Source organism: Hippocampus zosterae, chromosome 7, assembly GCF_025434085.1.
Source record: "Hippocampus zosterae strain Florida chromosome 7, ASM2543408v3, whole genome shotgun sequence".
NCBI classification, from domain to species: Eukaryota; Metazoa; Chordata; class Actinopteri; order Syngnathiformes; family Syngnathidae; genus Hippocampus; species Hippocampus zosterae.
Window position 1 is genome coordinate 1,446,566 of NC_067457.1, and position 25,032 is coordinate 1,471,597.

Below are 25,032 nucleotides of genomic sequence, written 5' to 3' on the forward strand. Positions count from 1 at the left end.
TTCCAGTTTTCCATTCAACGTGTATTGCTTAGTTGCATAGAAAGACGCGATTGCCGACGGCACCGTGCGTTGATTGTGCTCTGCCCACACACAAAGGGACTTTGCGGGAAGAAAAAAAAAAAACCCAAAAAACTGGATGTAAAAAAAAAAAAAAAGTCTTCTTCAATCACTTGTGTTTTCTATACAAATCCGCACATTCAAGTACAAGTGTGATTCCGTTTTGATTGTTGCTTCTTCAGTCTTAAGGTGAAAGGCAGCCGGCGCCGCCAAATCGAGGAAGGGTGAGGTCGTAGTCGTTTGTGCCCCCCCCCTTCCCGTCAGCGGCGAGCTCAGGTGTACTCACACAAATGTCCGCACCCCGCGGGGCAGTGCGGGCTGCTCTTGAGCCAGTTGATGACGTGCTCCAGGTGGCCGCCGTGACTGCAGCCCTGACACCACACGAAGAGACCCTTGACCACGTGGTGGCACACCGCGCACACGCTGGCACACTGCCGGCACCTACGCGACACACATCAACACGCTCCCGTCGCAAAAGGCGCGCCCGGTGCGCGGCGACGGACGATGAGGCGTTTGCGGCGGGTCGTACCTGTCGCAAATCCAGCCCCTGTTGCTCATGGGCCGCTTGCAGTTGCTGCAGTTGATGTGCAGCGTGGTGGAGGTCTGATTCAGGCAGGTGATGGCGCCGCACGTGCTCAGCTTGATCACCTCGTTGGACACGTTCCACAACTCGAAGCGCTGCAGCAGGTCGATGTAGGACGTGTACCAGTGCTCCTAAACGGCAAAGCGGATTCAAAGCCGTCGGCGGGGCCGTTTCGCCGCCGCAAAGCCGGAAGAGCATTGCGACCTTACCTGCGTCAGGTCGTCGATCTCTTTGCGAATGCGCTCCCCCAAGACGATGAGCACCGACACGGCCATCTGCACGTCGCCCTTCTCGGCGTAGTAGCTGAGCATCTCGCGCACGATGGGGCAGAAGAAGCTGGCGGGCAGGTCGGGCGTGAAGAGCGGCTGCGAGATGGAGATGAGCGAGAAGGACTCCATGGGCGTCAGGCACGTGACTTCCGCCTCGTTGCCGCTGACGTGCGGCGAGTCGGCCTTGTCCTGCTGAAGGTGCTCGGGGGCCGACGGGTTGTCCAGGATGTCGTGGCGCAGCTGGAAGGCCTCCTGGGGGAGCGTGCACTCCTGCTCCTCTGCGGGGGGGGGGGGATCCGACAGACCCGGTTGAGGGCGTCCCCGGTTTCAAGCTTCTCAACTTGGCCACCGAGGCGAAAAGTTTGACCGACCTGTCGGGTTGTCGTGTTCCATGGGATAAAGATCGTCGTCATCCAGCTCGGCGTCACCAAACATGTAGTCGGCTTGTCCCTCGCTGCCTTCCGTCTCCTCGTTTTCTGAAGTTTTCAAATCCCGCACAATTTGAAAACTTTGGTATTGATGAACCAAAAAAATAAAAATCTGCTGTTTTGAAATGTCCTCACCTTCGTTGTTATTGCTGATGTTTTCAGGTTCCAAGTGGATGTTGTCCTGTCTGGTGTCGCCTTTGTTGCGATCCAGCCTGCTCTCATTCCCCGCGCCGGATCCCATCTCCTTCAAATTGAAGCTGAACACACCCGCTTGTTGGTGGTTGTTGCCTCGATGAGTTAATACGAGCAGAATTCTTTTGAACGCAGAAGTACCTGTTCATGAGCGGTAAGGTGCCCACTTTACCGAGGTGGTTGGCACCGGACGCGGTGATGTTCGCCGGGTCGGAGAACATGATTCTCAGCATGGTCCAGGTGGTGGATACCTGCCGACGGGCGGACCATGGGAATATGACTTTCAGCCGCCGGTAGCGGCGCGGACGGCGTTGCCGTACCTGAGGCCTCTTGAGCTCGCGGGCCACCTTGGCGTTGTGATCGCACAGCTCGGCGAAGGGCTTGCCGCCGAGGAGGTAGAGTTGCGCCGTCCGAACGAACCAGTCCATGCGGTTGCTGTCCAAGTCGGTCTCGAAGACGCTGAGGGCGCTGGACACGTGCGCAAAGTGTTCGGTGGGGTCGGGCTTCTTGAAGAAGAAGATGGGGTAGCGGCGGTCGCCGCCGGGGTAAGGCTTCCTGTTGGCGTCGCCGCTGATCAGACTCCCCTTGGCGGCGAAGGCCAGGTCGCCCAAGAGGCCGAAGCACAGGCCCTCGGGGTTGGCCTTGTCCACGGGCCGCGTGGCGTCCTTGAACATGTGCTGGTACAGCGTGCTGTCCTTGGAGCCCGACAGCAGGAAGTGAGGCTCGTGCTGGTGGCGCCACACGATGCCCGTGGTCACGTCCTTGTGCTCCTCGAAGGTGGCGAAGGGGATGAACGGCCGGCGCACGTCCCACACGTAAATGTTGTGATCCACCATCATGGAGCAGGTGGCCAGGTGGAACTTGCGCTCCGGACGCCACTTGACTCGCGCCACCGAGGCGATGGTTTGCACGCAGTGGATCTCTTTGGCCCGGTTTGTGGTCATGTCCCACACCTTCACCATTTTGTCCCTGCCCCCTGTGGCCAACCAGCCCCTGAAAGGAAAGTCCATCAAAACTGACATGGCGCTGGGATTTCCAATTGGGACCGTACATTTCTCTTGCCATGCATTTCAAAAAAAAAAACTAAGCACCTGTCGTCGGGATGCCAGTCGCAGCAGAAGACGGGGCCCGTGTGGGCGGTGAACATTCGCTCGTAGCGGTCGGGCCGTCGGATGTCCCACAGCTGGACGTTGCCGTTCTCAAAAGAAGCGGCGAAGGTGAAATAATCCTTCATGCTGAACTGGACGTCCCGCACGCTCTCCGACTGACCTTCAAGACAAAAAGTTACATTCATAGAGTGGGGGTAAAAAAATTGGAAAAAAAATCAGCTTTTAGCTGTCATGCTAACGTTAACGTCATCCCACGTTAGCTGGATTGCGACTTACCTGAGAAGGTACTAACCGACTCCTTCTTGCGCAGGTCAAAGCACTTCATGAAGCCGTCCTGGGAGCCGCTCAGCAGCATGTAAACCTCGGTGGGGTGGAAGCACACCTTGTTGACCGTGCGCTTGTGCTCGGTAAACAGCTGGTCCTGCTTGTTGCGAGACGGCTTGCCCAGGTTCCACGTCACCACGGCGCCGTTGGTGGCGGCGGTGGCCAGCAGGTTCTCCTCCATCTGGTGCCACATGACGTCGGCGCAGCTGAGGTTGAGCGACGGCTTGCGGCCCACGCGCAGGTTCAGCTTCTCCGCAAACTGCTCCTCCTCCAGCGCGTAGATCTTGAAGATGTTGCGGCCGGCCACCACCACCTGCGTGGCGTCGCGGCACACGCTGATGGCGTTGGCGGGGGCGTCCAAATGGCAGAACATGGTTCGACCGCTGATGGCGCTGCCGCTCAGGGCCGTGGTGACCCGGGACATCTTCTCCATGTTCCTAGCCAAACTACAAGTCAATCTTTTGTCAAAGAAATCCGACATTGTTTTGCTTTTTTTTTTAAACATCCATACCACCCAGCCTTATAAAGTGGTGCAAAAATATGTGGCTCACTATCTCTATTGAAACAGTCCATAATGCTACGCATACCAACTTGGTGAAGAACCTCTGACCCCTTCAACTTTTGCAGCAGCTCAGAATCCACTTCATGCTCTCCCATGAGAGGCAACTTGCTGGAGGCTCTATCGCAACAAACAAAGCAAAACAATGTTCTGTATGGAACAAACTTGCGACCTATGCACGGACACCCGATCTTGGCAACGTTGAGCACGATTAATACACTGATTGCCTTTCACTAGGCTGCTTTCATTTCATCTGCACCTAAGAGGTTGACAACCCCCTGGTGGTCTGTGTTGTTTATTCGGCGCATTGTTATAATTAGTATCTCCGTTAAAGCACTGACCCACACTTACCTTCATGTTTGGAGGTTGAGGTCCAGTGTCTGGAAATAGCTCAAGGCTTTGCATTGCCATAAAGGTGGCTGGAATGTGATGCTAATACTGGCTAGCTAAACCGAGCAAACGCATGCGACCTGACTCGGTCTCACAAACACTGCAAAAAAAATAACGGAACTGTGAAATTGTTCAATTATCCTCGGTGCATGAGAGCAAAGAACGAGAAACAAAAAGAAAAAAATGCCACGATGAAACCTCAGCAAACACGCTCAGCAATCATTTGCTCGCATTGCCGGAAATAATAGCAGAAACTCTCGCGAGAGTTCGGTCCGAGTCACGCGGAAACGTTATCAAAATATTTTCACTAGGTTTGTGAGTTCGGTGGGAAGAATCTCCCGCTGATAAATCCGGACTGTTTTTATCCCATTATAAAATTTTGTTGGGATGGCTCCCCAATATTCGGTTCCGAAATCACTCTCGAGTTACATTCAACTGTGATGATATGTAGTGACAGCAGGCGATGCTGCGAGCCGCTGTGCAGCCATTCTTATGTTTCCTGACTGTTACATGAGGTGGCGGTGTTGTTATTAAATGCCGTTGAGATGGGGAAGGAAGAAGGAGTTCTGTAATGGCAACTAGAACAAATCTTGCGAACTAGTGTTGTGCCGTTTATAGTAAATACAGTGATTGTCTAAAAACTCTGCCCTTGTTATTTTACTTCCGGACACCACAGCCATGAGTGGGCTTTTTGAGTGCGAGCATCCGGCCACTTGGAGGAGAGTTGAAGGTAAATATTGGGACGTGGTGGAGGCCAAGAGCACGAGCAAAAAACCTGGGAAGCTTCTCCACCTTGACAAGTGGTAAGAAGTGAACCTTACTGCTATGCGTGCGTGTGTGTGTGTGTGTGTGTGTGTGTGTGTAACCAATGCGAGGGTTTGTGCACTCAGGTACCAAGAGGAGCTGCCCGCGGTCATCTCAAGTCGATGCGAGAAACATGTCACACTGGCAGAGGTGGTCAAGCTGATGGAGTGGAAGCTCACTGTAAATTGCAAAACACACACACACACACACACGAAAATATATCTGCACACAGTGCTTCAGCTACCTCCTTTTCGGCAGAGGGGGAAGTTCAGACCCCGTCTGCAGCAGCTGGTGTCTTCCAACAGTGAGGATGCAGTGGACAAATGTTCCCGAAAGGCCTTCAGCCTCCTGCCCGACGTGGCGGCGGCCATCGCGGAGCTCAGCTCGCTCAAAGGAGTCGGCCCGGCCACTGCGTCAGGTCTGCGACGCCAACAAATCAGAGCTTTGCTGAATTTGAACAGGCTTTGCCAAACTTTTTTTCACCTCAAGACTTAGATGTCCTTTTTTGTTTGTTTTGTAGCCGTGTTGGCTGCGGGGGCTCCCGATCAGGTGGCGTTCATGTCGGACGAAGCCTTGGAGAGCGTGCCGGGGCTCAAACCCATCCAGTATACAGCCAAACACTACACGCTCTACCTGGACAGGATGGTGGACGTGACCCACAGACTGAACAAAGGTTAACCATTTGACTCATAAAAAAATCTCTGATTAACCCCAAATACATTTCAGCATGTGTTCTAGGAGGCTTTTCCTGACATTTTTGCTTTTGAGCAAGAGCTAGAAGGGTTTTTTTCCCCCTGACCTCGTTTGCGGCTCCTTTTTTCTTCAGCGGACCCCCAGCCCGATTGGACCCCCCAAAGGCTGGAGCGCTGCTTGTGGGCACTCACGGTCGCTAAACAACAGCAGCTCCCACTTCTTCAGGATCTCGACGTGAAGGGCGGCAGTGTGGCGGAAGAGCCCGTGGATTCTGATCACAGAGCAACTAAGAAACTTAAAACAAGATGAAAGAAATCACTGAACATTTTTTGTACTTGAGTAATAATAAAGGCTTTCGTGGAGAATTGTCATTGAACATTTTTTTTTCTTTCCCCCCTGAAATAGAACGATGAAGGACATCTTCAGATCTTCAGCGTCATCACAGTATTGTTCTTTATTTATATTGTTTCCGAATGAAAGCAAAATACAATGACCAGTATAAAATAAAACAAAATATATTCAGATATATACAATATAAAATGGTTCCGTTTTAGAACGTTTAAAAAGTACATAGAATAGATAATGAAATAAATCATGAGGACTTTGATACAAATTTCCCACATGTAAATTTAGGCATTCTTCCACGTGACTTAAGAGAAAAAATATCTTTTTTTTTCTTTTCTCGCCCTCCTTGTTTTTGTTGTAAACGCTGTTTTTTGCGCAACCTCGTGTCCGCTCGTTGGCGAGATTGAACCTTGTCAGTTTGGCACCGTTTTAAGGACGCAGGAGGCAGCTGTTGGATGCGCACGGCTACCTGAGTGGCTTACGCAGCGCTCAGGATTGGCCAACTTAAAAACAAAAACAGACAAAAGGACAAGATATAATTTTGGGGGTGGGCAAAGCACTCATTTGCCACACAAACCTCGAATATTTGGCTCTCTGGGTTACTTTTGGGTGACAAAACAATCTCTGGGTTGCGGGGCTTTTCCACACCACAACAACGAGGCGCTCTAAATGGGCCACGTGACTGCCCATCCCCACTGCACACTCGTTAAACAGTCACGCCTGACTTTTTTTACGTGGCATTTTTTTTAATCTCTCTTTATGCGACATGCGTGCACAACCATGAAAAAGCTCTACGCCGCATTTTTCAACACGCCGGCCTCAACGATTGGAGCAGAACGAAAGCGTCATCGATGACGTTTCGGTTTCGGCGTGGTCATGCTGACCCGGACGAGCAAAAAAAAACATGAGCTTGGTGAGCAGACCTGGTAGATTGCTCGTCTCCCGTCGCTTCAACGGATTCAAGTGTTTCGGAAGAAAATTCGCAGCCAAGCATCATCCTGTCACATGACTTTGATAGGCTGAAAAATCGCGCGGCCTTGAATGCGGGAAAGCAAGTTCCTCGCGCTTGGCGATTAAGATACACCCCTCGGAAAAATAAAAGGAACACTAGCCCTTTTTTTTTTAAACAACATCCTCGCCATGGGACAGAAATAACATTTCATGGCGAGCACAAGGGGCTTCCATCACTTCTCCATGACTCCGGCGTAACGGCTGATTTTCTTCTCATTTTCCCAAACCGTCGACGCTATCGCACGGTTCATTTGCCGGCGCCCGCGAGCACACGAGCGCGATTTTGCGCGCATCCGCAAAACAATCCGTCAACTATAAACAACTTGTACAAGCGGCGGAAACCCCCAAGAAGTAAAAGTCAGCTACATGAGAATCTTTCACAGGCGTAAACTTGCACAGTTTTTTCTTCTTTGACTTGGAATATTCACAATGCCGGAAATGACTTTTACACGCTGTCGAGGCGACCCGTTTGCGGGGACAGTCTTGAACGTGTCATGGAAGGAAAAAAAAATTAATGTGGCTGAATGTTAGTCAACTATGATCAGAAACATCGCGAGAATATTTTGGATTATGTGGAAGTGAGTCTTTTCCACTCCGTAGTCGAGACTTGGTGTCAAAAACGGTGAGAAATGGACACTCTTGCCCAGTTTTTTTATTCTCTGTGGAAGTCATTTGATGTAAAAATGAATCATCACCGAAATCTACGTGGCCAAGTCTACCTGTGTTGACTTCGACCACCGCAAGGAGAGCAACGGCGCCAATAGTTTGGTGACGCGCGAAGCTTGTTGCCGCTCACGCTCTCGACTGTCCCCATGGGCGGCTTTTATTTTATTTTATTTTTTTGTCCTCTCTTTGAAACCATCTCAGGCGAGTTCTTTCTATGGCTTGTTTTGTAAAGCACTAAAAATTTCGGATCAAGTCAAGTGAGGGACAACAATCATAGCTTGCTTTTGGCACCTTTTGAAACACGTCAATAGACAATGCACGCGTATCAAATAAGGGGGGGGGGGGAGAAAAAAAAACAATCCAAAGTGTCATCATATCCTGGCGCCCCTCCGCTCTATTGTTACATTCCTTTTTTGTGGCATCGCTCCTCGCTTGTTTCACGAGAGGGACGAAACCGATCACCCCGGCCGCTCGTGGCGAGTTCCAAAAAAAGACAACGGACTCCTGGAAATGGACGCCAGGAACCGGTTCTGCCGCTACCTTCTCTTTAACGAAAGAGACGTACTTCTTCATTTTGCAGTGCGTCCACACGAACGGCAAAGGATTCGCAGGTCAGCTGGGGCGGAAAAGGGATGATTTGAAAGAAAAACCTGTTTGGAGGTCAAGACGCGGGCGGCGGGGGCCTTCATCAGGGGGCGGGCGGGATCTGCACGCCCAGCAGCTCGTAGGCGAAGATGTTCCAAAAGATGGCGAAGAGCAGGAAGGTGATGAAGGAGAAGACGATGACCCACCAGGAGCACTGCTTCTGCAGGCTCTCCTCGTAGCTGCGCAGGATCAGCAGGCCCATGCTGATGCCCACCACCGCGCCCGACAGGTGGGCCATGAAGCTGGGCTGCGGCCCGGACGAGGGCAGCGGCGGCGAGAAGCGCAGCCACACCGCTCGGCCCACCTCCGAGCTCACTGGAGGAGAGGAAACCGAGGTCACCATCGAGCGGCACATTGGCCGCCGGGGTCTCGGGCAACTTACTGCAAACTAGCGCCAGGATCATGCGGAGCAGCTTGTACGGACACCTCATCCCGGCCCAGTTCTGCAAAACAAAGCCAGAGCGCAACGTGCGGCTTGATGAGCGGCTGGGCATAAAGCATCCCCCCCCCCCAACCCCCCAACCGCGTGCACCTGGCCGCCGTTCTCCGCATTCTGAGCCCGGGGCGCTTTTGTTAACTGGAGCGCCACTCATCAAACAGACGCAGGGGGCAATAAACAACCCTATTGGGAGAAAAGAACCAGGCCATCCTGACGTTGACTATCGGCTTTCACCCCCCCCCTCCCCCGCAATCCCCTCCTGTGGATGAATCAGGGAGCCGATCGCGTGACCCCCCCCCCCCCCCCCCCCCCCCGAAGAGCGTCGACTGTGAGGAATTGCGGCGAAAGGACCCAGGGCCACATATTTTCAGGCTCCTCGCCATCGAGCGCACGCATGCAAGATTCAAAGCGGCGGATAAAAATAGTCGGTGATAAAGCCTTGTCGCGAGAAGAGGCCTTCAAAGTCACAATATTACAGCGGATAAATGATTCATATCGTGAAGGGAGGAGGGCGCCGCGGTGGGAGGTGGGCTCAAGATGGAAATGAGATCTTCTCCATCAAACGTGCTGACATCCGACTTTGTCCCTCAGAAAAGTGTCAGCCAACGATTAGAGAAGTTGAAACACAAAAGAGAGAAAAGATTATCGGGCTGTGACGTCGCTGGTGCAGCGATGGTCAAAGCGCACTGTAGTACTCACTAACTCACCAATATTTGATCTCATTGTTCAGAAAGTTGCAGCAGCTCACAATGATTTCAAATGTACAATTTCAACGGTTTGACAGCCAAATATTAGGTGCCGTACGGGGACAACAAGAGGCCTAAAAAAACAAAACAAAACAAACAAACAAAAAATGGCGCCACCATCAAGGGAATTGACTGCTTACTTTGCAGGGGATCCAAACAAACAACTTCATAATTCATGAGAGAGTCTGCTCGCGAGTGGATAAGCTGACATGATAATGGGAGTTATTAGTTGGATGCTGATGGCTGTTTGGCCAACCATAATGCGCAGAAAAATGACAACCGATGATGGATTGATTGATTGATTGATTGATTGATTGATTGCACTGGTCGATAGCAATTTCACAGACACTTCAGCACTGTTTTGTTTACCCTCGTCGCCAAATGATCCGTTTCAACAACCCAGTGTGTGCCTCGGGTAGAAACTTTGCCCTCCCCCGAGCACAGATGCCTCATTAAAAATACGAAAAACCTCCATTTGCCCGCCTCTGATATCAGCGCACATGCACAGGAAGATTGCGACGTTGAAATGGTCCCAAAAAAAAGAAAGAAGGAAAGAAACTCCCCCCCCTGCGCCACAATGGAGGTGAGGACGACAACGGCAGTTACCATGACAACGTTGGCCAGATGCGCCGAGCAGAGAGCGTAGACCCCGCCGGAGCCCCCCACCACCGGAGCGCGCATGTCGGTGATGGACACCGTCAGTGAACCTACGGGAGAGACGTTAGACCCAATTAGAAAAAGAGATTAGAAAAAGATGCACAGTGAGAAGCGGCGGTCCTGGTCACAGAGCGGGATTTTTTTTTTTTTTTTTTTTTTAGAGCAGGGGAGAAAACAAAAAGGGGTCAGATTACTCATCAGCAGCCTCACACCGGTCACCTTTCTTTGGGCCTTTTGCAAAATAGGGCAAAAATCACCGACCGGTGGGTGGTCAGGCCCAATTTCACAACCTGAATTCTAATATGTCAGAATTGTAGTGCTGGCACATTTCAATTGAAGGATATTACCAACGGGATTAGGCGGAATTCTATTTTTGTCATGTTTAGTTTGACATACGGCTTTGAAGGGTCAATAAAAAGCTTGAAACTTCTTTTGGGTTTTTTTGGGGGGGAGGGGGAGAAATATTTGGCTTGCGAGGCAAAGCAAAAAAAAAAAAAAACTTTAAAACAAGACGGTGACACTATTGCAATGCAAACCTCTCAAACGGAGGTTAAAAACGGAGCATCTGCTGCTGCAGTCAGCAAGTAAAAAAAGCGCCATCGCAGAGTCGGTCGGAATTGACGGTGTCAAGATGCCGGCGTCAGCCAACTGTTAATCATGCAAATGAGCTGATAAGGGAAGCGCAAAAGAGGGCTGATAAAACAAAACAAGGCTCTTTTTCATGACGCTCGGAGGCCGAGATGTCAAATCTGTAAGGCGCGCACATTTCGGCGCGTGGGCACAAAAGAGTAAACGGCGTATCAAAAGAAGACTTTGCGGGCCCCGAGGCGGGCGCATGCCGCAAAGACGGATGGCAATCGGAGCGGCGCCACAGAGTCATTCGTCTCTCCTCGCCGCCCCACCTGTGGGTGCTGCTTTTGTCAAGATTTATGGGCGCGGACGAAGGCCCGTTTTGGGCGCTCGGTGGGACAAAACGGCAATTTCACAGCGCCGAGGTTTCAATTCTCACATTTGCTCCATTAAATGATCGTGATTCACCGTTGACCACTCCCGGGTAACGTTGGCTGTCACAATGTTCACTCTGATCAACCAATCGGAGGACGGAACACTGCCGACCTCATCGAGGGCCAGCAAACCGCGCCCGTGAGGATGAATTTAAGAAATGGTCCCATTACTCAGAGGTGAAGTCTACCAACGAGAGGGAGTCTTAAGGCCTTGGGCAGATTAGTTTGACATCCCAAAGCACAGAGGCTGAAATTGCAGTGCGGCCGATAAAAGTGTTGCCAAATGAAGAGACTGTTGAAAAGAAAGAAATACAATTCCAGGGAACAGATATTTCAGAGAGAAGAAAAAAAAAAAACCTTGCTCTTCCTTGGTGGGAACTTGCAAATATTATGTCGGGAATATTAAGCAGACCCGTCATGTGGCTTCTCCCGCTTAGCGAGGATTTAAGATTTAGGCGCCTCGCACTCCTGCGGGAGCAGCGCCGCGAGGTGCGCGATTAATTCCAAGGCGGAGCTGACGCGCCGCATCTCGTGCGCGGATTATTTAGTGCCGCCGCATTGGTGGTGGACGACCATTTGATGACGGGAAAAGACGTCAAGTCGGTGCGGGGGGCAGGGGTCAACGACACGACCGGTATCTCGGTCTAATCCTCAAGAGCCGAGTCGTTCTGTCAAACTCGACGGCAAGACCAAATCGCTGAAGTTTATACGTCGAGCTTTCTCCGAGATGAAGCGCCGACACGAGGTGCTAAAGTGATCTGAGGCCAGAGTCTGACAGACCCTGAGGCGTCGCTTCGCGGTCGCCGTCACTCTTGTGCAAACTGCAGTGCAGCCAGACTGCACTGGGGGGGGAGAAAAAAAAACAATCCTGAAGCCTCTGTAGTAGGTTTTTCTTTTTTTTTTTTTGAACACCCCAAATTTTGCAAGCGTCAACTGCTCGCTTGTGAGTGTCTGGGCTTGAGCAGTAGACGGAGCAGAGGCAAGATGAGGGAAGAGGCGGGAAGAAAAAATGTTGGTGCAGATGCGACACTCAAAATGGAAGTCCCATCGGGGCAGAGTGTTTTGTGCAATAAAAAAAAAAACACACGCTTTAAAAGAATCACTCACCCGCCAGCACTCCCGCCATATAAAGCAGACTTATTCGTAAGACGCCGTGGACCATCTCCAAAGGGACTCCGATCATTAGCTGCAGTAAAGCGTTGAAGCCCAGCTGCTCCAAGCTGAGGGGGAGGCGCACACAGTCGACGGCGTGAGGCCACGGCGAGTTTCCAAAGTGTCGACGAAGAGCTCGCGCTTACGTACCCGACGTGCATGAACATGTAGCTGAAGAAGCGCCACACTTGAGCGCGGTGGCCCGGGTGGTACACCAAGGCGCTCTTCATGAAGTCGGGCTGGTAGGTCTGCAGCACCCACTTGTTGAGCATGACGCCGTAGCACATGAACACGATGATCTGCCATCAGAGACGCGCGCAAATGCCGATAACCATATACAGTCGGGAGTGAGTGAAAGTGTGCCTCATTTCGTTCTACCGATTCCTACTCTTAGAAAAATGACTCATTGTCTGCGTGAACTGTTATTGCGCCGTCATCACAGACCATTCGGCATCCGTTGCTCATAAATGCTGACGATTACGAGAGCCAAATTTTTGTGCTAGAAGTGGCCTCCGCATGAGCAGAACAGGCCATTTCAAAGCTGTTGCAGTGGCGCCGGTGCTTGATGACCTGCTTTAAATCAGACTGGGGGAGGAGGAAAAAAAAAAAAAACTTACGAGTGAAGCTTTCAGCTCCCGACTCTGAAATGAGTTCAACGCAGCGCATATGCAGCTCAGTGGGAAAAAAAATAAATAAATCGCACAGTCAAAGAGAGAAAATCTCTTCGGTGGGTCTGAAGCGTCTCACTGAGAGACCCGAACACTCGCCATTTCCAGCGGTGGGAAGGAGTATCTGTACTTTACTCGAGTATTTTTTCCAACCAGTTTACTTTTACTCGCTCCATTTCAAAAGAGTATGTAGCGCGGCATGGCACGCCGCATATCACCACGCACTTTTGCCACCGACGGCCATTTCCAAGAATGCAAGCTGTCTTTCTGGTCACCTGGACGATGGTGATGACGGCGATAAAGACTGGCGGTGGGCACAGGCGGTTTTGGTGGAAGTACCAGCGCCGGTCCGTCTCGCAGGGCAGGATCTCGTAGGCCACGTAGCGGACAAAGCGCTTGTACAGACCCAGGCCCGTCTCGTCCAGCAAGATCTCTCGCTGCAGCGTGCGCCGGCCGTTGGCGATGGCCCGTCGGAAACTGCTGGAGCGCTTGCTGCTCATCTGGAATCGTCAAAAAAAATAATAATAATAATAAAAAGTTCCCTGCTGGAGAGCAACTCCATCCTAGTGTTACTGATGAAAACGCAAAGTCTTTGTCCAAGATTTTGAAAGCCGATTTCCACTATCACACAGCAGAGGTAAGATTCAGCCGAAAGTCCCGCCGAGCTCGCCATTGTCGCTAAAACAATGGTGCTCCCTGGAGGCAAAACTGCCAACCAAGCAATTATCTCCGAATCAAACTTTGTGTGCCGTGATAAGATCTGACACAAAGCAACTGCGGAGGAACAAGAAAGCGGCCTCCGACGTTCACCGCGGCAACGCGCCCCGCGTCTTTTTTGACCGTGCGGCGAAGGATTTTTCAACATTACGCCGAATGACGCCGGTGGGAAGTTAAAACAGCTCCAACTTTTCTTCCTCTCTAATCAGGTGCTTCTGCTTCCGGGCGCCTCGAGTGTGTGTGTAGGCGCAATTGCTGGATCAATACACTCTACATCCATAAATGCTAATGAGCTAAACTCACTCACTTTTTTTGAAGACATCATAAACAAATTGCTGCACAAAAATAAAGCAGCTGTGCCTTTTCAATTGAGACATACTTCCTTGACACCAATTACTGGCGTGTGCTACTTTCCTGTTTGCACAGGGCTTTGGCCAGTTAAAATGTGTGTGTGTGTGTGTTACTATGGTGACACAGTGGACATTAACACGATTTTAAAGCGATTACATGCTACAATGAACATGGGAGCAGCCATGAATTGAATTAAACTGTTAGACACACTGGAAGAAAACACGCACACACACGATCCTATACAAAATGAACGCATATAGAACAGAACAAGGACCGCCTTCAGCAGCACTAGATGCGAGTTCGTCCAAAAATTTGTGCAAGTGGAACAGAGCAATCGCTACTCTTGACTGACATGTTTACTACGCGTGGTCCCCGTGATAAATAAACGGAAAAATGAATGTTCATTGAAAATGGACGGAATCTTGGAAAGTCCCTTTGGAAGGGAAGCTGAGGCTTTGGAAGCACAAAGATAGTAACAGCCTTCAGGGACGGCTAAATGGCGACCAGCAGGTGTGCGAGCGTGTGTGTGTGTGTGTGTGTGTGTTAAACAGCGAGGAGCATTCCTCCCTCCCTCACGGTAGCCGCATGTTGTCTATGGCGCACGCTGCTATCAGCTACAGTCGATTGTCCTTGATGGATTAATTAGCCACAGAGCACCATCAATCCCTCCCAGCTCCATCCTAATTAGCAAGAACCATAACACACCCCAAAATATTTTCAAGGCCAACGGAAGCTTCCCATTGCCCGCCAAGAAAATAAAAGCGACGAGGCCACTGAGCCCCGAGGCACTGTGATGTCATATTCAGTCGCCGGCAAAATGGCAGCCCCCTTTAAGATGGATAAAAACGGGCGGATGCTTCGGCTTCATTCATCCCAAATTTTCGGCGCATCTCTCAGTACAACGCTGCAACTCTGACGGTATTCGTGAGGTTGTCTGTGGTGTTTGGCGTTGCGCGCTAGCATTAAGCTGGAAAACCTCCACATCGGGCAGAGTTATGCGTTTGCTTCAAATCAGTGGCCCCCCCCAACCACCTGAGCAGAAAATGAAATACTCAAGGTCACAACAAGATACGTCGTTACTTTGCACCACAACGAGTCAGTCAGGAGTCCCATGGAGAGTTGAAGCCATCCTCGCCAAGTGCTCGCTCATTGCACCCTGACCCAGATAGTCACGCTTTTTTTTGTGCCCAAATGAGCACCCCCTCACCCCCTCCCCCAAACTCGTGGTCACATTCGCCTTTCGTGCGCTTTCATCATTACAAAGCACAAAAGTGCATCATGTGCAGACCGCCGCCAAGTGCGGATTGCGATTAAAAAGTGTTGACGATGACGTGAGAGGCGCTCTCCAAAAATTTGCCAGTGCACAAAATAGACCCAAAACGTATCAGAGGATAAACTGCTGCTTGTTTTGAGCGCTTCAATCGGTTTGAACGCTTCTGGGAACGCGACAAAAGGCTCGCTCGGTTGAAAGCAGAACATGTGAGCGCTAATGACTCAAGTGCTCCTCTGATTGGACCTCCTGAAGGGAGAAACTAAGTGCAACATTTAGAAACCGCCGTTACGTAAGCCCATCGGAAATCCTGCCTGTGAAGGAGTGTGGCGGCGCATGGACACCGCGAGGTCCTTTGTTTTCATTTTTAAATCAGAAACACAAAAATGCTTTCCTACGTTTGAGCCGGCTCCGCTATTCATCCACAAGCGATTTCGATTTAGACCCCCACTGAGCAGAAGAAGGTATATTGTTGAAAAATGAAGCAGACGCATCACCCGGACGCGAGCACGTGACTTTCAGCCATGCGCAACGCTCTCGCCTCAACGAGCCATCAGCAAAGACGGCGGCTCGAATAAAAGAGCCTCATTTGTCACAAATTAGGGAGTGGTACTTGTAAAAGTGTCGGCAAAGTGACTGATGGGGGCAGAGAAGAGGAACGAGGCGCGAATACGGGAAGGACGGAAGGACAACGGGCACAAGGCCGCAGAGACGGACGCCGTCGCTTGCTTGCTGATTACCTGCTTGAAAATGTCACGCGATTGTGACCTCGCACATCGGCTGCAATGTCAAGCCCGAGTCGCCGCGGCATTTCAATCTGCACGAAATAAGGTACGTGACCAAGCCTAATCATACAACAGCAACACAGACCCCCCCCCAAAAAAAATTAATCAAATCAATGAAAAGCCAACATGTCGACTCACCAGCTCGATGAGCTCCTGGTAACAAACTTGTCCGTCCTCATTGCTCTGGACCAGTGCTAACAGCATGTCCAGTTTGGACGGGTCCAGCTGCAGCTCATGGTGCTCCACCAGGCTGGTGAAGTTCTCCACTGCGATGAAACCGGTGTTGTCTGGATCCAGCTGGAGGAAAAAAAAAATTCAAATTCAGCAGTCACCTTGAAACATTTCAACAAGCAGATTTTCATTTACGTCCAGGACGTACATCACATTGCCCTCTGGTGGCCAAGACGCGCCCACCAGAGGGAGCCACACAATGTCCAAAAATGTGGCAAAATGGAACTCTATACATTGCATTTAGTTGTCATGACTGTACGTTTTTACACAGGTACGGGTGCTATTTTTCTGATTAAAAAACAATTTTTGCCATTGTACACGGTCCATATCATAGCTCATAAATACGCGTGCGAGAGCACAAGCATTTAGTTTGAGCGTTGCACACGCAACAGTTACACTCACATTAAAACACGACAGTTGTTGCCTGGTAACCCCTTACACTATTTCTTTTCCTTACTTTTTTTTTTTTTAAATAATATGCAGGCTTCTTAATCTATTCACATTTTCCAGGAAGTGTTTATTCACCAGAGAGCCACACTAGTGTCGGCGAGTAATAGACTCGTCTAAAAGGCGGCTTCTCGTGCAGCTGCGAGGGGTAATAAATTGATTTGTACTTGTAACATTAAACACACAACTAAAGTAACTCTGAAGCAGACAATAAACAGACCCCCCCCCCCCCACACACACACACACACTCCCTGTTCTCCCCTGGGCAGTGACTTATTTACTCCCACTGTCATGAGCACATGTCTCTGTGAAGATGCGTGCACGAGGAGGACAACATCCAGACGGCGCTATCGCTCTCTCAACAGTTCCTACAGATATATAAGGCAAAAAAAGAAGAAGAACCCTCCCCAACAACCATAAAACAGGAAACAAGAAAGCGAGGAATGGAAAATGAGCCAAGAAGATAATCCCTTCAAGTGTGCATCCTCTGCAGGTTTGTCGGAACACCGTTCCCTCCAGGCTACTTAGTCGGCCCCGCTGATGTTTGGGTCACCCACGTGGCACAAAAAGAATGGACAGCAAAAAGGTAAAAAGAAAGAAAAATGCACAGACTCGAACCCCAACACGCGCACGCAGGGGAGCGAAAGGGGCGGAGGCTCGCAACCAATTAGGAAGCGTCAATTAGCAAAATGAGCGACATGGAGACAAATTAGCAAGCGAATGCCTGACTGCTGACGCAGGAGAGACGAGACGAGCGCTAACCAACAGCGAGAATGGCGACGCTGACAAGCCGCACAAGTTGCCATGGTTACGAGTGTACATCCATCCCTAATAGCGATAACTAAGAACGTGACTGCCTCTGCCAATGCCGTCAATGCAAAGTGAAGGCTGCGAGCTCCTCGCCCATTCTTCCACTCGACCAGAAGGGGAGACCCGAGGAATCGTCTTTGATGCAAACAATCCGAGTCCATTTCCCGGCGCTTAAGCGCCACGCAAACGGCCCGGGGGCGGCGTTCAAATGCAGCTCAATGCAAATTAGCGTCGGAGAATGATGAAAGGGGACAGCGTGGAAGAGCCTCGTTCTTTCTGCCCGACATAAATGTGTCAAAACAGTAGTCGCGGCGCTCGCGCCAGATAGTATAAATAACCTTCATAAAATAAGCACATGGCGGGCGGAGGCGATACCCACCGCGCACACACTCACTTGGGGAAGCTGGCCGGGCGCCTTATCGGCCGCGGCGCAACAGAGAAGGTGCGACATACGCCGTGATGCTACAGTACGCGTTTGTCGCCGGCGGCCGGGAAAAGCCGCGGCTCAGCGTTGCATTGCGACCTCCTGCAGACAAAGACTAATAAAGTCACTCATGTTGCCACTGTTTGCTTCCAACTCTCCAGCTCCCTCTTTGTCTCGCTCTCACTCTCTCTCTTTGCACCATTTTCACGGGGTTCAATGTGACAAGGCTGCAATCATTTTTTTTACACCTGCAGTTCACCCCCACCCACCTCACCCCATAACACACACCTTAGGAAAACATCCCTTTTAGGTTATCGCTTTTATTATATGCACATTTTTTTTCCTATTTGCGGACAGCCCCAGTCCCTTGGCCTGATCGCAAGATTGGAAAAGTTCTGTAAGAAAGCTAGCTGCAGAATATCTGGACATGTCCCAAAGGTCAAAAGGTGACGCACTTAACTCACCCAATCGGGATGGATGACGAACCTTGCGTTGTGCAACTGAAGGTCATTCCCCAAACTGATTCGAAAAAAAAGTTGGAAGCATCAACTGATCTGAAATGTCTCCAATAAAAACGGAATCAAGTGACCAAAGACCACACAAGACTTTTCCTCATTGACTTCTCACCAGTCTGTGGCCATTACTCAAGTGCTTCTCCGGTAAATGACTCAGAAGCGCGACCACGAGCATCCTCTTACTCAGCCCACATGGGCTTCCCTGCTTGCTACAAACACTTTCATGGGGGAAAAAAAAAAGATTGTTGTGTGCATGATGACACACGCACACATGCACACATGCACACACACACACATACCTCTCCCTGACATTCTTGATCCAGCTGATAACGGTGTCGGTGATGCGCCAATCAACATTGACCCCCGCAACCCTGCGGCAGTAAATCGATTTCTCCATTTTGAAGGCAACGGCTGCACTCTTCCATCTGTCAATCAAGCCGGAGCCTGATTCCAAAGCAGCGGTTGAAATACGGGCCGGCCTTGAAATGAAATGTACACGCCTACCAGCATAGTCAGTTTCAGGTTTGGGATCTATTGGGCTAGAAGAAAGCTAATTGACAAGTGACAACCTGATTGGACAGCAAAAACAATGCAACCTGCAGGGTTTTTATCCCCCCCCCCCCCCCCAACGCCACCTCGCGCCCCCTCCAAGCACCCAGTCAATCAAGACACAAGCCCCTTCCATTCGAAAAAACTATCACATGCGTCAAGGGGCATGACATGCTCACCATTTTTATGGTTTTGTCCACCAGCTCACACGCTTCTTGCCTGCAAGCCTTTCTCCTGCCGTCACGTTCGTCCCCGTTCGCTCCCCCCCACCACCACCTTCACGCTCTGACCTCACAACGTCGGGACCCACATGGCTCCATGATGCGGCGTGTTGTCTGACACTCATTCCACAGACAGCCACCGCGCCCCCCCCCCCTCTCTATCGGACCGTAATTCCAACATCAGCCATCGGGATTGATCAAAGCCGCGCGTCTCTGTCCCTGGATAGGCGAGTGAGGTGTCAGCCTCTGGCAGCCCGTAACCATAGAAACCAGCACCGCCATCGCCACCGCCGCCGCTGCTTCTCGCTTACCTGCTCTTGTATGAGCTGAAAAAAGGAGCTTCTATCCATATACTGGCCAGGGTGGTGAGAGGAGCCGCCGAGGACAAGGGCATCAGGGGTGGAGGTGGGGGGGAAAGCAGCGGCAAGAGGCAGCGGCGGCGTTGCTGAGGACGAGAAAAAATGATGCGGGGAGATTTTTGCTTGAGCCTGCGGACTGCGCCTCACTTGTAATTCCCGCTGTAGTTTTTCTTGCTGCAGGTTCCGTCTTTGGAGGGCGTGCAAACGTGGCTCGCTGTTGGCGGCGGAGGCTCAGGCCAGCTTCAGCAGGCACCCCGACGCAGCTCTCATTCACTCTCCTCCGCCTCTATCCCATCGCACCGACTGCTCCTGCCTCTCTCAACACACACACACTTAAAACGCACACACACCGCATCATCACATGCATACAAATGAGCCAGGGGAGGGAGGTGGCCTCGCTCTTCCAATGGGAAAAGGCGAAGGAGTGGCACATTTGGAGTCTAGGGGAGGGAGAAGGGCATGGGCTCCACTGCGGCTTACTACTGACGGACGCCACATACAAGACGCGAGAATTTTTTTTCCCCACAGGCGCAAGCACGCTTTTGGAAGAGACGAATCCTCCAAAGCGCGGTGGTTAACCTTGCAGATAGACCCCTCCGTGAACATCACAAAGACAATATATGACACGGCGCTTTATCACGAGTCCGCTCTGCAAGCGCTTGGCTAATTATCAACGCCGGACGACATCAACATGCTAAATGCGCCGTTGAGCATGTTCGCGCCAAGCGTTTGCTCGTTTGGATGCTTCGCTGACCATTCAAGGCCCGCAGGGAAAAAGGATATCCTTGTTCATAATGACAATTTCAAAGTAGAACGCAACTACGCCCCCTCTCTACTGTCAATGAAATGCCACTGCTACCACTTGGAAAAACTGATATTTGTACTTTAGTGTAACCTGGCTCAGAGACATAAACGCAACCTTTGCCTGTTTTAGCATCAAAATCGTAGCACACTTTGGCTTCGTTATAATTTAGTGGTTGGACTCGACAGTCCTAAGCAGCCACCAAACATTTTGTGACTGAAAAAGCCCCTGGTCCAAAAATAAAAAGCGTCTGACATCTCAGCGCCACCTCCGCCATTCGACCGACTGAAATGAGCCTTACAGGAACACGGCAAAGTGTCAACAACCGTGTGGTCTGCTTTGGATTTCACTTAAATCCTCGTCTGCCCCGCGATCAAACAAAACAGCGGTTTAGCTCGTGCGTGGGAGACGGGCGAGGCTAACGAGGCCTTACAGGGAGACAGAGCGGCAGAACGCATTAATTAGACTGCCGGCGCTCATTTTTGCTCCCCTGCCGAAGGTCTTGCGCTTATAGGTGGGTGATGCTTTCAAACGGCACGGCGCATGGAAAGGATATTGCAGCTGTGATGACCAGCTAACCAGCCATTCATACCGACACGCCAAAATTGTTTCTTCCCTTCAGATAGTGCCCCGGTGTGCCCAATTCAGAGTGCCTCGTTGTTGGCAGTCTGTGCACACACATCATGAATGGATGGACAAAAGAGCAAGGAAGGAGGAAAATCTTTAAAAAGTCCGACTTGACGGCCAAGTGTGTGGACAGGGGCTTTTGCACTAGAGCGCCTTGTTGTCACACCTTGGAAAAGCCCTTGCAGACACTGGAATTTTTATGCCGATAAAATCTCAGATGCAACCTGCCCAAAACTAAATGCTCGGGAATGCACTTTTTGGCCAACGCAGGGGTTGAGCTCCCCTCATTAGCTTTGTAGCTTCACCTGAAATGCAAGGCTGGGAGAGAGAGAGCGAAGCACGGAGGAAGGGAGGTGCTGGTTTGGTGCATTTGTGTTTGGAAACAATCTGGCCATCTATCAAGCTGACAGCAACCGAGAAGGTTTGCCGCATTAAAAATGTATTAAGTGAGCCGAGCGCAGAAGAGAGAAAGTCGGCCGCGCTGAAATAAGAAGAAAGAAATGGAAACCAAGATTTGATGAGACGGTAACAAGAGTCCCCTGAAAACAAATGACCGTCGCTTATATTACAATCCACTATTAGCATATCGTCATTGGCCCTAATGTTTTCAGGGCTCGATGCACTTTGGTCCTAACCTTTCATGGCCGTGCAAATACAAACGGCCACGTGATTGGCGGGGAGGGAGGAAATTCATCAAGGTCAGCGAATGGCATCGTTTCCGTGTCAACTGCTCCACATAGAAATGCTCTTGGGGATCACTAAGCGGGAAAGCGAAGGAGGTTGACTCAAAACTCGAGGGGAACATCAACAGGCTGTTGAGCGGATTGATCATCCAATCCTCTGATGTGAGAATCGATTCCACTGACTGTTTGTTGGCAAACCTGTGCCACTTAGGTTGGCTCTGCCACACTCGCCAAGATTCCAGTCGGGAGCGACCTCTAGTGGCACGGCATGCTCACGCACGTTATTGTGCTGCAATAGAGAGAATGATAACGAAATATATAAAATATATATATTATATATAAAATATATATATATATATATATATATATATATATATATATATATATATATATATATTATATATATTTATTTTATACACACACCTGTACTGACTATAAAACAAATGCATTTCATCACCCCAACCCATATAAATATACCAAACAAGTTGAAGAAATCTGCAAACTAAAAGGGTCGACCGTCCAACGGAGAGTGCAAGAAGTGTGGCCGGGGACAAGCGACTGCTTCTACCGACCAGAACCGAGCTCAAAGAATCATACCGAGCGAGGGTCGGCTGCTGAAAAGCTAAATGCATTAGTAGAGCAATCGCTCTGTGGCGTGCACAAGACACGCTGCTCGAGGTACGCATGCAGCCATGGTGGGCTTGTATGCTTTTTTTTTTTTTACCAACATCACTACTAACGATCGCCCCCCGCCCCTCTAATGATGGTGCACTTGTGCACAACTCTCTCAATGATGCCTCATACAGCAACACGTTTCCAACAAACACTGCAAGTGGACACTCGGCTGCTTTCAGGTGCACAGGCTCACCTCCCGCCAAAAGAGCAGTCGGGTGTTTGCGTGATGTTGCCTCGGACAATTAAGACTTACTCGTTTCAAGTGATGAGCGACTAATCGGTGTCAAATGACGCAAAAGTCACGTCTAGGGGGGAAATGCACGACAACGGTGCCCGGGACAAAATGGCGCTACGGAGAGAGAGACTGGCTCGCACACACACACACGCACACACAGACAGAAAATGACAATAAAAGCGGTGGAACGACGACATTTGCGGATTTGAATGGCGATCGTGCTCCCAAAGGATAGCAGAGTGTTTGAAATGTTGGACAAAAGCCCCACGTCCAAGGGCTGATTGACTGATGCGCCAATTCCGAAACAAAAGAAGCACAGCGTCTCGAAGTCAAAGATTTTACTTTCGGGGCCGCAGCCCCCGTTTGCAACTGGATCCACATCTGCACAATCGCGTCCCCTCCACTTGAAATCAAAGGAGTATTTGTCGCACCCACGACCAAGCGTGTCACGCTGGGATGTGTTGGCAACTTTCCTGACAATGGCGACGGAGCGCCGACTGCCGTAGAGACAAATGTAAACAATTCGGTCCAAAAGCGACGCGCAGGGCTCCCCAAATCACCGTGTCGCGACACAAATGAAGCCATGCTATCCCCACGAGAGGTCCCCGTGAGTCGGACACGGTGACATTTCATTTATACGAGGTTTAACAGTAAATAATCTCGGGCACGTCACTTGAAGTCAGTGGCCGGACTGTGTTAGTTGGCAAAATGTAAGCATGCATTAAAAGCGAAAACGGAACCGTGGTTCGAGCCGATTGCGTGCAATCGATAGAGCACAGATTCATCTTTTAGATGCGCGACGAGATTTTCCCAGAGGTTCCGTCCGTTTGGGTCAATTTAAGGCGAATTGTGCAAAATTGTTGGCGGCGCGTGTGACTTCGAGCCGGTTTTCGCGGAATAAAAGTTGTTTTTCGGTGGTGGCGAGACCCGGCGAACGTGTGCCGGGGAAGCCTAATGCCTCTGCTATCGGCCCGTATTGTTGCGTGGGTCGCAACCGGCGCGCAGTTGTTATATTTAAGGCGAATTGTACGGCGAAGAAACACAAACGGGACAGCGCCAGTTCCGCGGAGTCCGCTACATCAGCTGCTGGCAGTTGCTGCTCTCAATCACGTCCGCAGAGAGGCTACATAGTGCCGCCGGAGCGCCCGTGGAATTAGACACTTAAGACATTCTCCGTCCTTTAGCGTCTTTCTCCGTGGACAAGTCAGATATTGTTTTGAACAAGGAAAAGTGACGTATTTTGGACTTCTTTTTCCCCCGAAGCGCAGCTTTTTTTTTTATGTGCGCGCGTGCGTCGTTTCGTTGCCGAGCCACAAAGGAGTTTTTCTGTGTTTGCGCTTGAACTTGGCCGCGAAAAAGAAAACTAAAAAGAAAGAAGCATGGCAGAGACATCGGCATCTCCGGCCAAAGCCAAGAAAGCGCCCAAGCCCAAGAAGCCCGCTTCGCATCCCAAGTACTCGGACATGATCCAAGCGGCCATCGTGCACGACGCCAGCCGAAGCGGAGCGTCCCGTCAATCCATCCAGAAGTTCGTCCGCAAAAACTACAAGGTAGGCGACAACGCCGACGCCCAGATTAAGTTGGCCCTCAAGAGGTTGCTGGCGTCCGGGATGCTGCGCCACACCAAAGGCATCGGAGCGTCCGGATCTTTCCGACTCAACAAGCCCGACGACGTCAAAAAGCCCACCAAGAAGCCGGCCGGGGCCAAACCCAAGAAGGCCACCAAAGCGTCAGCTAAGCCGCCCAAGAAGGTGCCCAAGCCCAAGAAGGCGAACAAGGCGCAGGAGAAGCCCAAGAAAGCCTCCCCCAAGAAGACCAAGGCGGTCAAGGCGAGCAAGAAGGCCACGCCGACCAAAGGGAAGAAAGCGGCCCCCGCGCAGAAAAAGACCAAGACGGTCAAGCCGAAGGCGGCCAAGCCCAAAGCCAAAGCGGTCAAAAGGGCAGCCAAGCCCGCAAAGAAAGCCGCTAAATCGGCCAAAAGAAAGTGACGGGACAATATCGCAACGGGCCGTGTAAATATTCCCGAAAGGACACCTTTTTCGTATAAGTCTTATTTTTCTAAGATTCCATGCAAACTTCTACTCGCTCTCGCCTGCACCACCAAATGGACGAAACTTATTGAGAGCAATGGAAATGATCATCTTAGCATTTAACATTGTGCTTGTGACACCGCTGATCCCAACAGTGACGTTCTCGAGGTTCTTGTGCTTTACTCGAACGCATCCGTTCATTCCATCCATCCTCTTGTGCGAATTACCCCCCCCCCCCGACCTTTTCATTAACGTCGCTTCATCACGACACCCAATAAAACTGAAGAGAATGTGTTTGAAAAGTTCTTTGTCAAGCTCACACAAGCGGGGAAGATTTAACGCACAAGTGCAGAAATATTGCAGCGGTGACAATTGAAATTTCCCATTGGACGAATAAAGCAACCGTAATGACATATTTTCATTTGTGGTAGACGCGCCAGCAGAGTATATTGTGGTTGTATCGAAATGAAGTATCAAGGTGGTATAATATGGCCCTTTTTTTTTTAAAATACATGATGCGCTTAATCTGTCCACACTATTACACTCGGCCTATTTATAGT

At 50.6% G+C, this 25,032-nt stretch overlaps 4 protein-coding genes across 12 annotated transcripts; 2 read left to right on the forward strand and 2 right to left on the reverse strand.

Moving 5' to 3' along the window:
- Positions 1-6: 6 nt before the first annotated feature.
- wdr24 (WD repeat domain 24) lies at positions 7-4,194 on the reverse strand. Of its 2 annotated transcripts, none has more exons than XM_052071362.1 (11): positions 3,873-4,194; positions 3,550-3,641; positions 2,915-3,399; positions 2,621-2,798; positions 1,850-2,522; positions 1,671-1,780; positions 1,473-1,594; positions 1,281-1,385; positions 850-1,187; positions 587-771; positions 7-428 (listed from the first exon to the last, which is right to left on the reverse strand). In XM_052071362.1, the coding sequence occupies exons 3-11, from the start codon at positions 3,393-3,395 to the stop codon at positions 242-244; spliced, it is 2,379 nt and encodes a 792-aa protein (XP_051927322.1). In that variant the 5' UTR covers positions 3,396-3,399; positions 3,550-3,641; positions 3,873-4,194; the 3' UTR covers positions 7-241. The 2 variants fall into 2 exon arrangements, with proteins under 2 accessions (XP_051927322.1, XP_051927323.1); XM_052071363.1 differs by having other exon boundaries at positions 7-498.
- Positions 4,195-4,355: 161 nt separating this feature from the next.
- zgc:112496 (uncharacterized protein LOC541336 homolog) lies at positions 4,356-5,779 on the forward strand. Its single transcript, XM_052071390.1, has 5 exons — positions 4,356-4,714; positions 4,802-4,895; positions 4,974-5,133; positions 5,236-5,388; positions 5,542-5,779. The coding sequence occupies exons 1-5, from the start codon at positions 4,590-4,592 to the stop codon at positions 5,715-5,717; spliced, it is 708 nt and encodes a 235-aa protein (XP_051927350.1). The 5' UTR covers positions 4,356-4,589; the 3' UTR covers positions 5,718-5,779.
- Positions 5,780-5,844: 65 nt separating this feature from the next.
- On the reverse strand, positions 5,845-20,876 carry rhbdl1 (rhomboid, veinlet-like 1 (Drosophila)). 8 transcript variants are annotated; one of them, XM_052071380.1, is made up of 11 exons: positions 19,020-19,361; positions 18,579-18,735; positions 18,404-18,500; positions 18,241-18,295; positions 16,003-16,161; positions 13,017-13,241; positions 12,224-12,372; positions 12,029-12,141; positions 9,867-9,967; positions 8,458-8,518; positions 5,845-8,390 (listed from the first exon to the last, which is right to left on the reverse strand). In XM_052071380.1, exons 3-11 carry the CDS (start codon positions 18,415-18,417, stop codon positions 8,119-8,121), a joined length of 1,149 nt encoding a protein of 382 aa, XP_051927340.1. In that variant the 5' UTR covers positions 18,418-18,500; positions 18,579-18,735; positions 19,020-19,361; the 3' UTR covers positions 5,845-8,118. The 8 variants fall into 8 exon arrangements, with proteins under 8 accessions (XP_051927340.1, XP_051927339.1, XP_051927338.1 ...); XM_052071379.1 differs by lacking the exon at positions 19,020-19,361 and having other exon boundaries at positions 18,579-18,893; XM_052071378.1 differs by lacking the exons at positions 18,579-18,735; positions 19,020-19,361 and adding an exon at positions 17,732-17,878 and having other exon boundaries at positions 18,404-18,545.
- Positions 20,877-23,573: 2,697 nt separating this feature from the next.
- LOC127604391 (histone H1.0-B) lies at positions 23,574-24,766 on the forward strand. Its single transcript, XM_052071394.1, has one exon. It carries the CDS (start codon positions 23,822-23,824, stop codon positions 24,428-24,430), a length of 609 nt encoding a protein of 202 aa, XP_051927354.1. The 5' UTR covers positions 23,574-23,821; the 3' UTR covers positions 24,431-24,766.
- Positions 24,767-25,032: the final 266 nt, after the last annotated feature.

Excerpts from the sequence above, each read along its gene's own strand:
- wdr24 (XM_052071362.1), bottom strand. The coding sequence starts at position 3,395 with ATGGAGAAGATGTCCCGGGTCACCACGGCCCTGAGCGGCAGCGCCATC. Across the intron at positions 2,523-2,620 it reads GACTGGCATCCCGACGACAG|GGGCTGGTTGGCCACAGGGG; the intron begins GTGCTTAGTTTT and ends CTTTCCTTTCAG. Across the intron at positions 1,188-1,280 it reads GGAACACGACAACCCGACAG|AGGAGCAGGAGTGCACGCTC; the intron begins GTCGGTCAAACT and ends CCCCCCCCGCAG.
- LOC127604391 (XM_052071394.1), top strand. The coding sequence starts at position 23,822 with ATGGCAGAGACATCGGCATCTCCGGCCAAAGCCAAGAAAGCGCCCAAG.
- zgc:112496 (XM_052071390.1), top strand. The coding sequence starts at position 4,590 with ATGAGTGGGCTTTTTGAGTGCGAGCATCCGGCCACTTGGAGGAGAGTT. Across the intron at positions 5,134-5,235 it reads CGGCCCGGCCACTGCGTCAG|CCGTGTTGGCTGCGGGGGCT; the intron begins GTCTGCGACGCC and ends TTTGTTTTGTAG. Across the intron at positions 5,389-5,541 it reads GACCCACAGACTGAACAAAG|CGGACCCCCAGCCCGATTGG; the intron begins GTTAACCATTTG and ends TTTTTTCTTCAG.
- rhbdl1 (XM_052071377.1), bottom strand. The coding sequence starts at position 17,803 with ATGTCGCACCTTCTCTGTTGCGCCGCGGCCGATAAGGCGCCCGGCCAG. Across the intron at positions 13,242-16,002 it reads ACCAGGAGCTCATCGAGCTG|ATGAGCAGCAAGCGCTCCAG; the intron begins GTGAGTCGACAT and ends TGACGATTCCAG. Across the intron at positions 8,519-9,866 it reads ATCTGGCCAACGTTGTCATG|AACTGGGCCGGGATGAGGTG; the intron begins GTAACTGCCGTT and ends TTTGTTTTGCAG.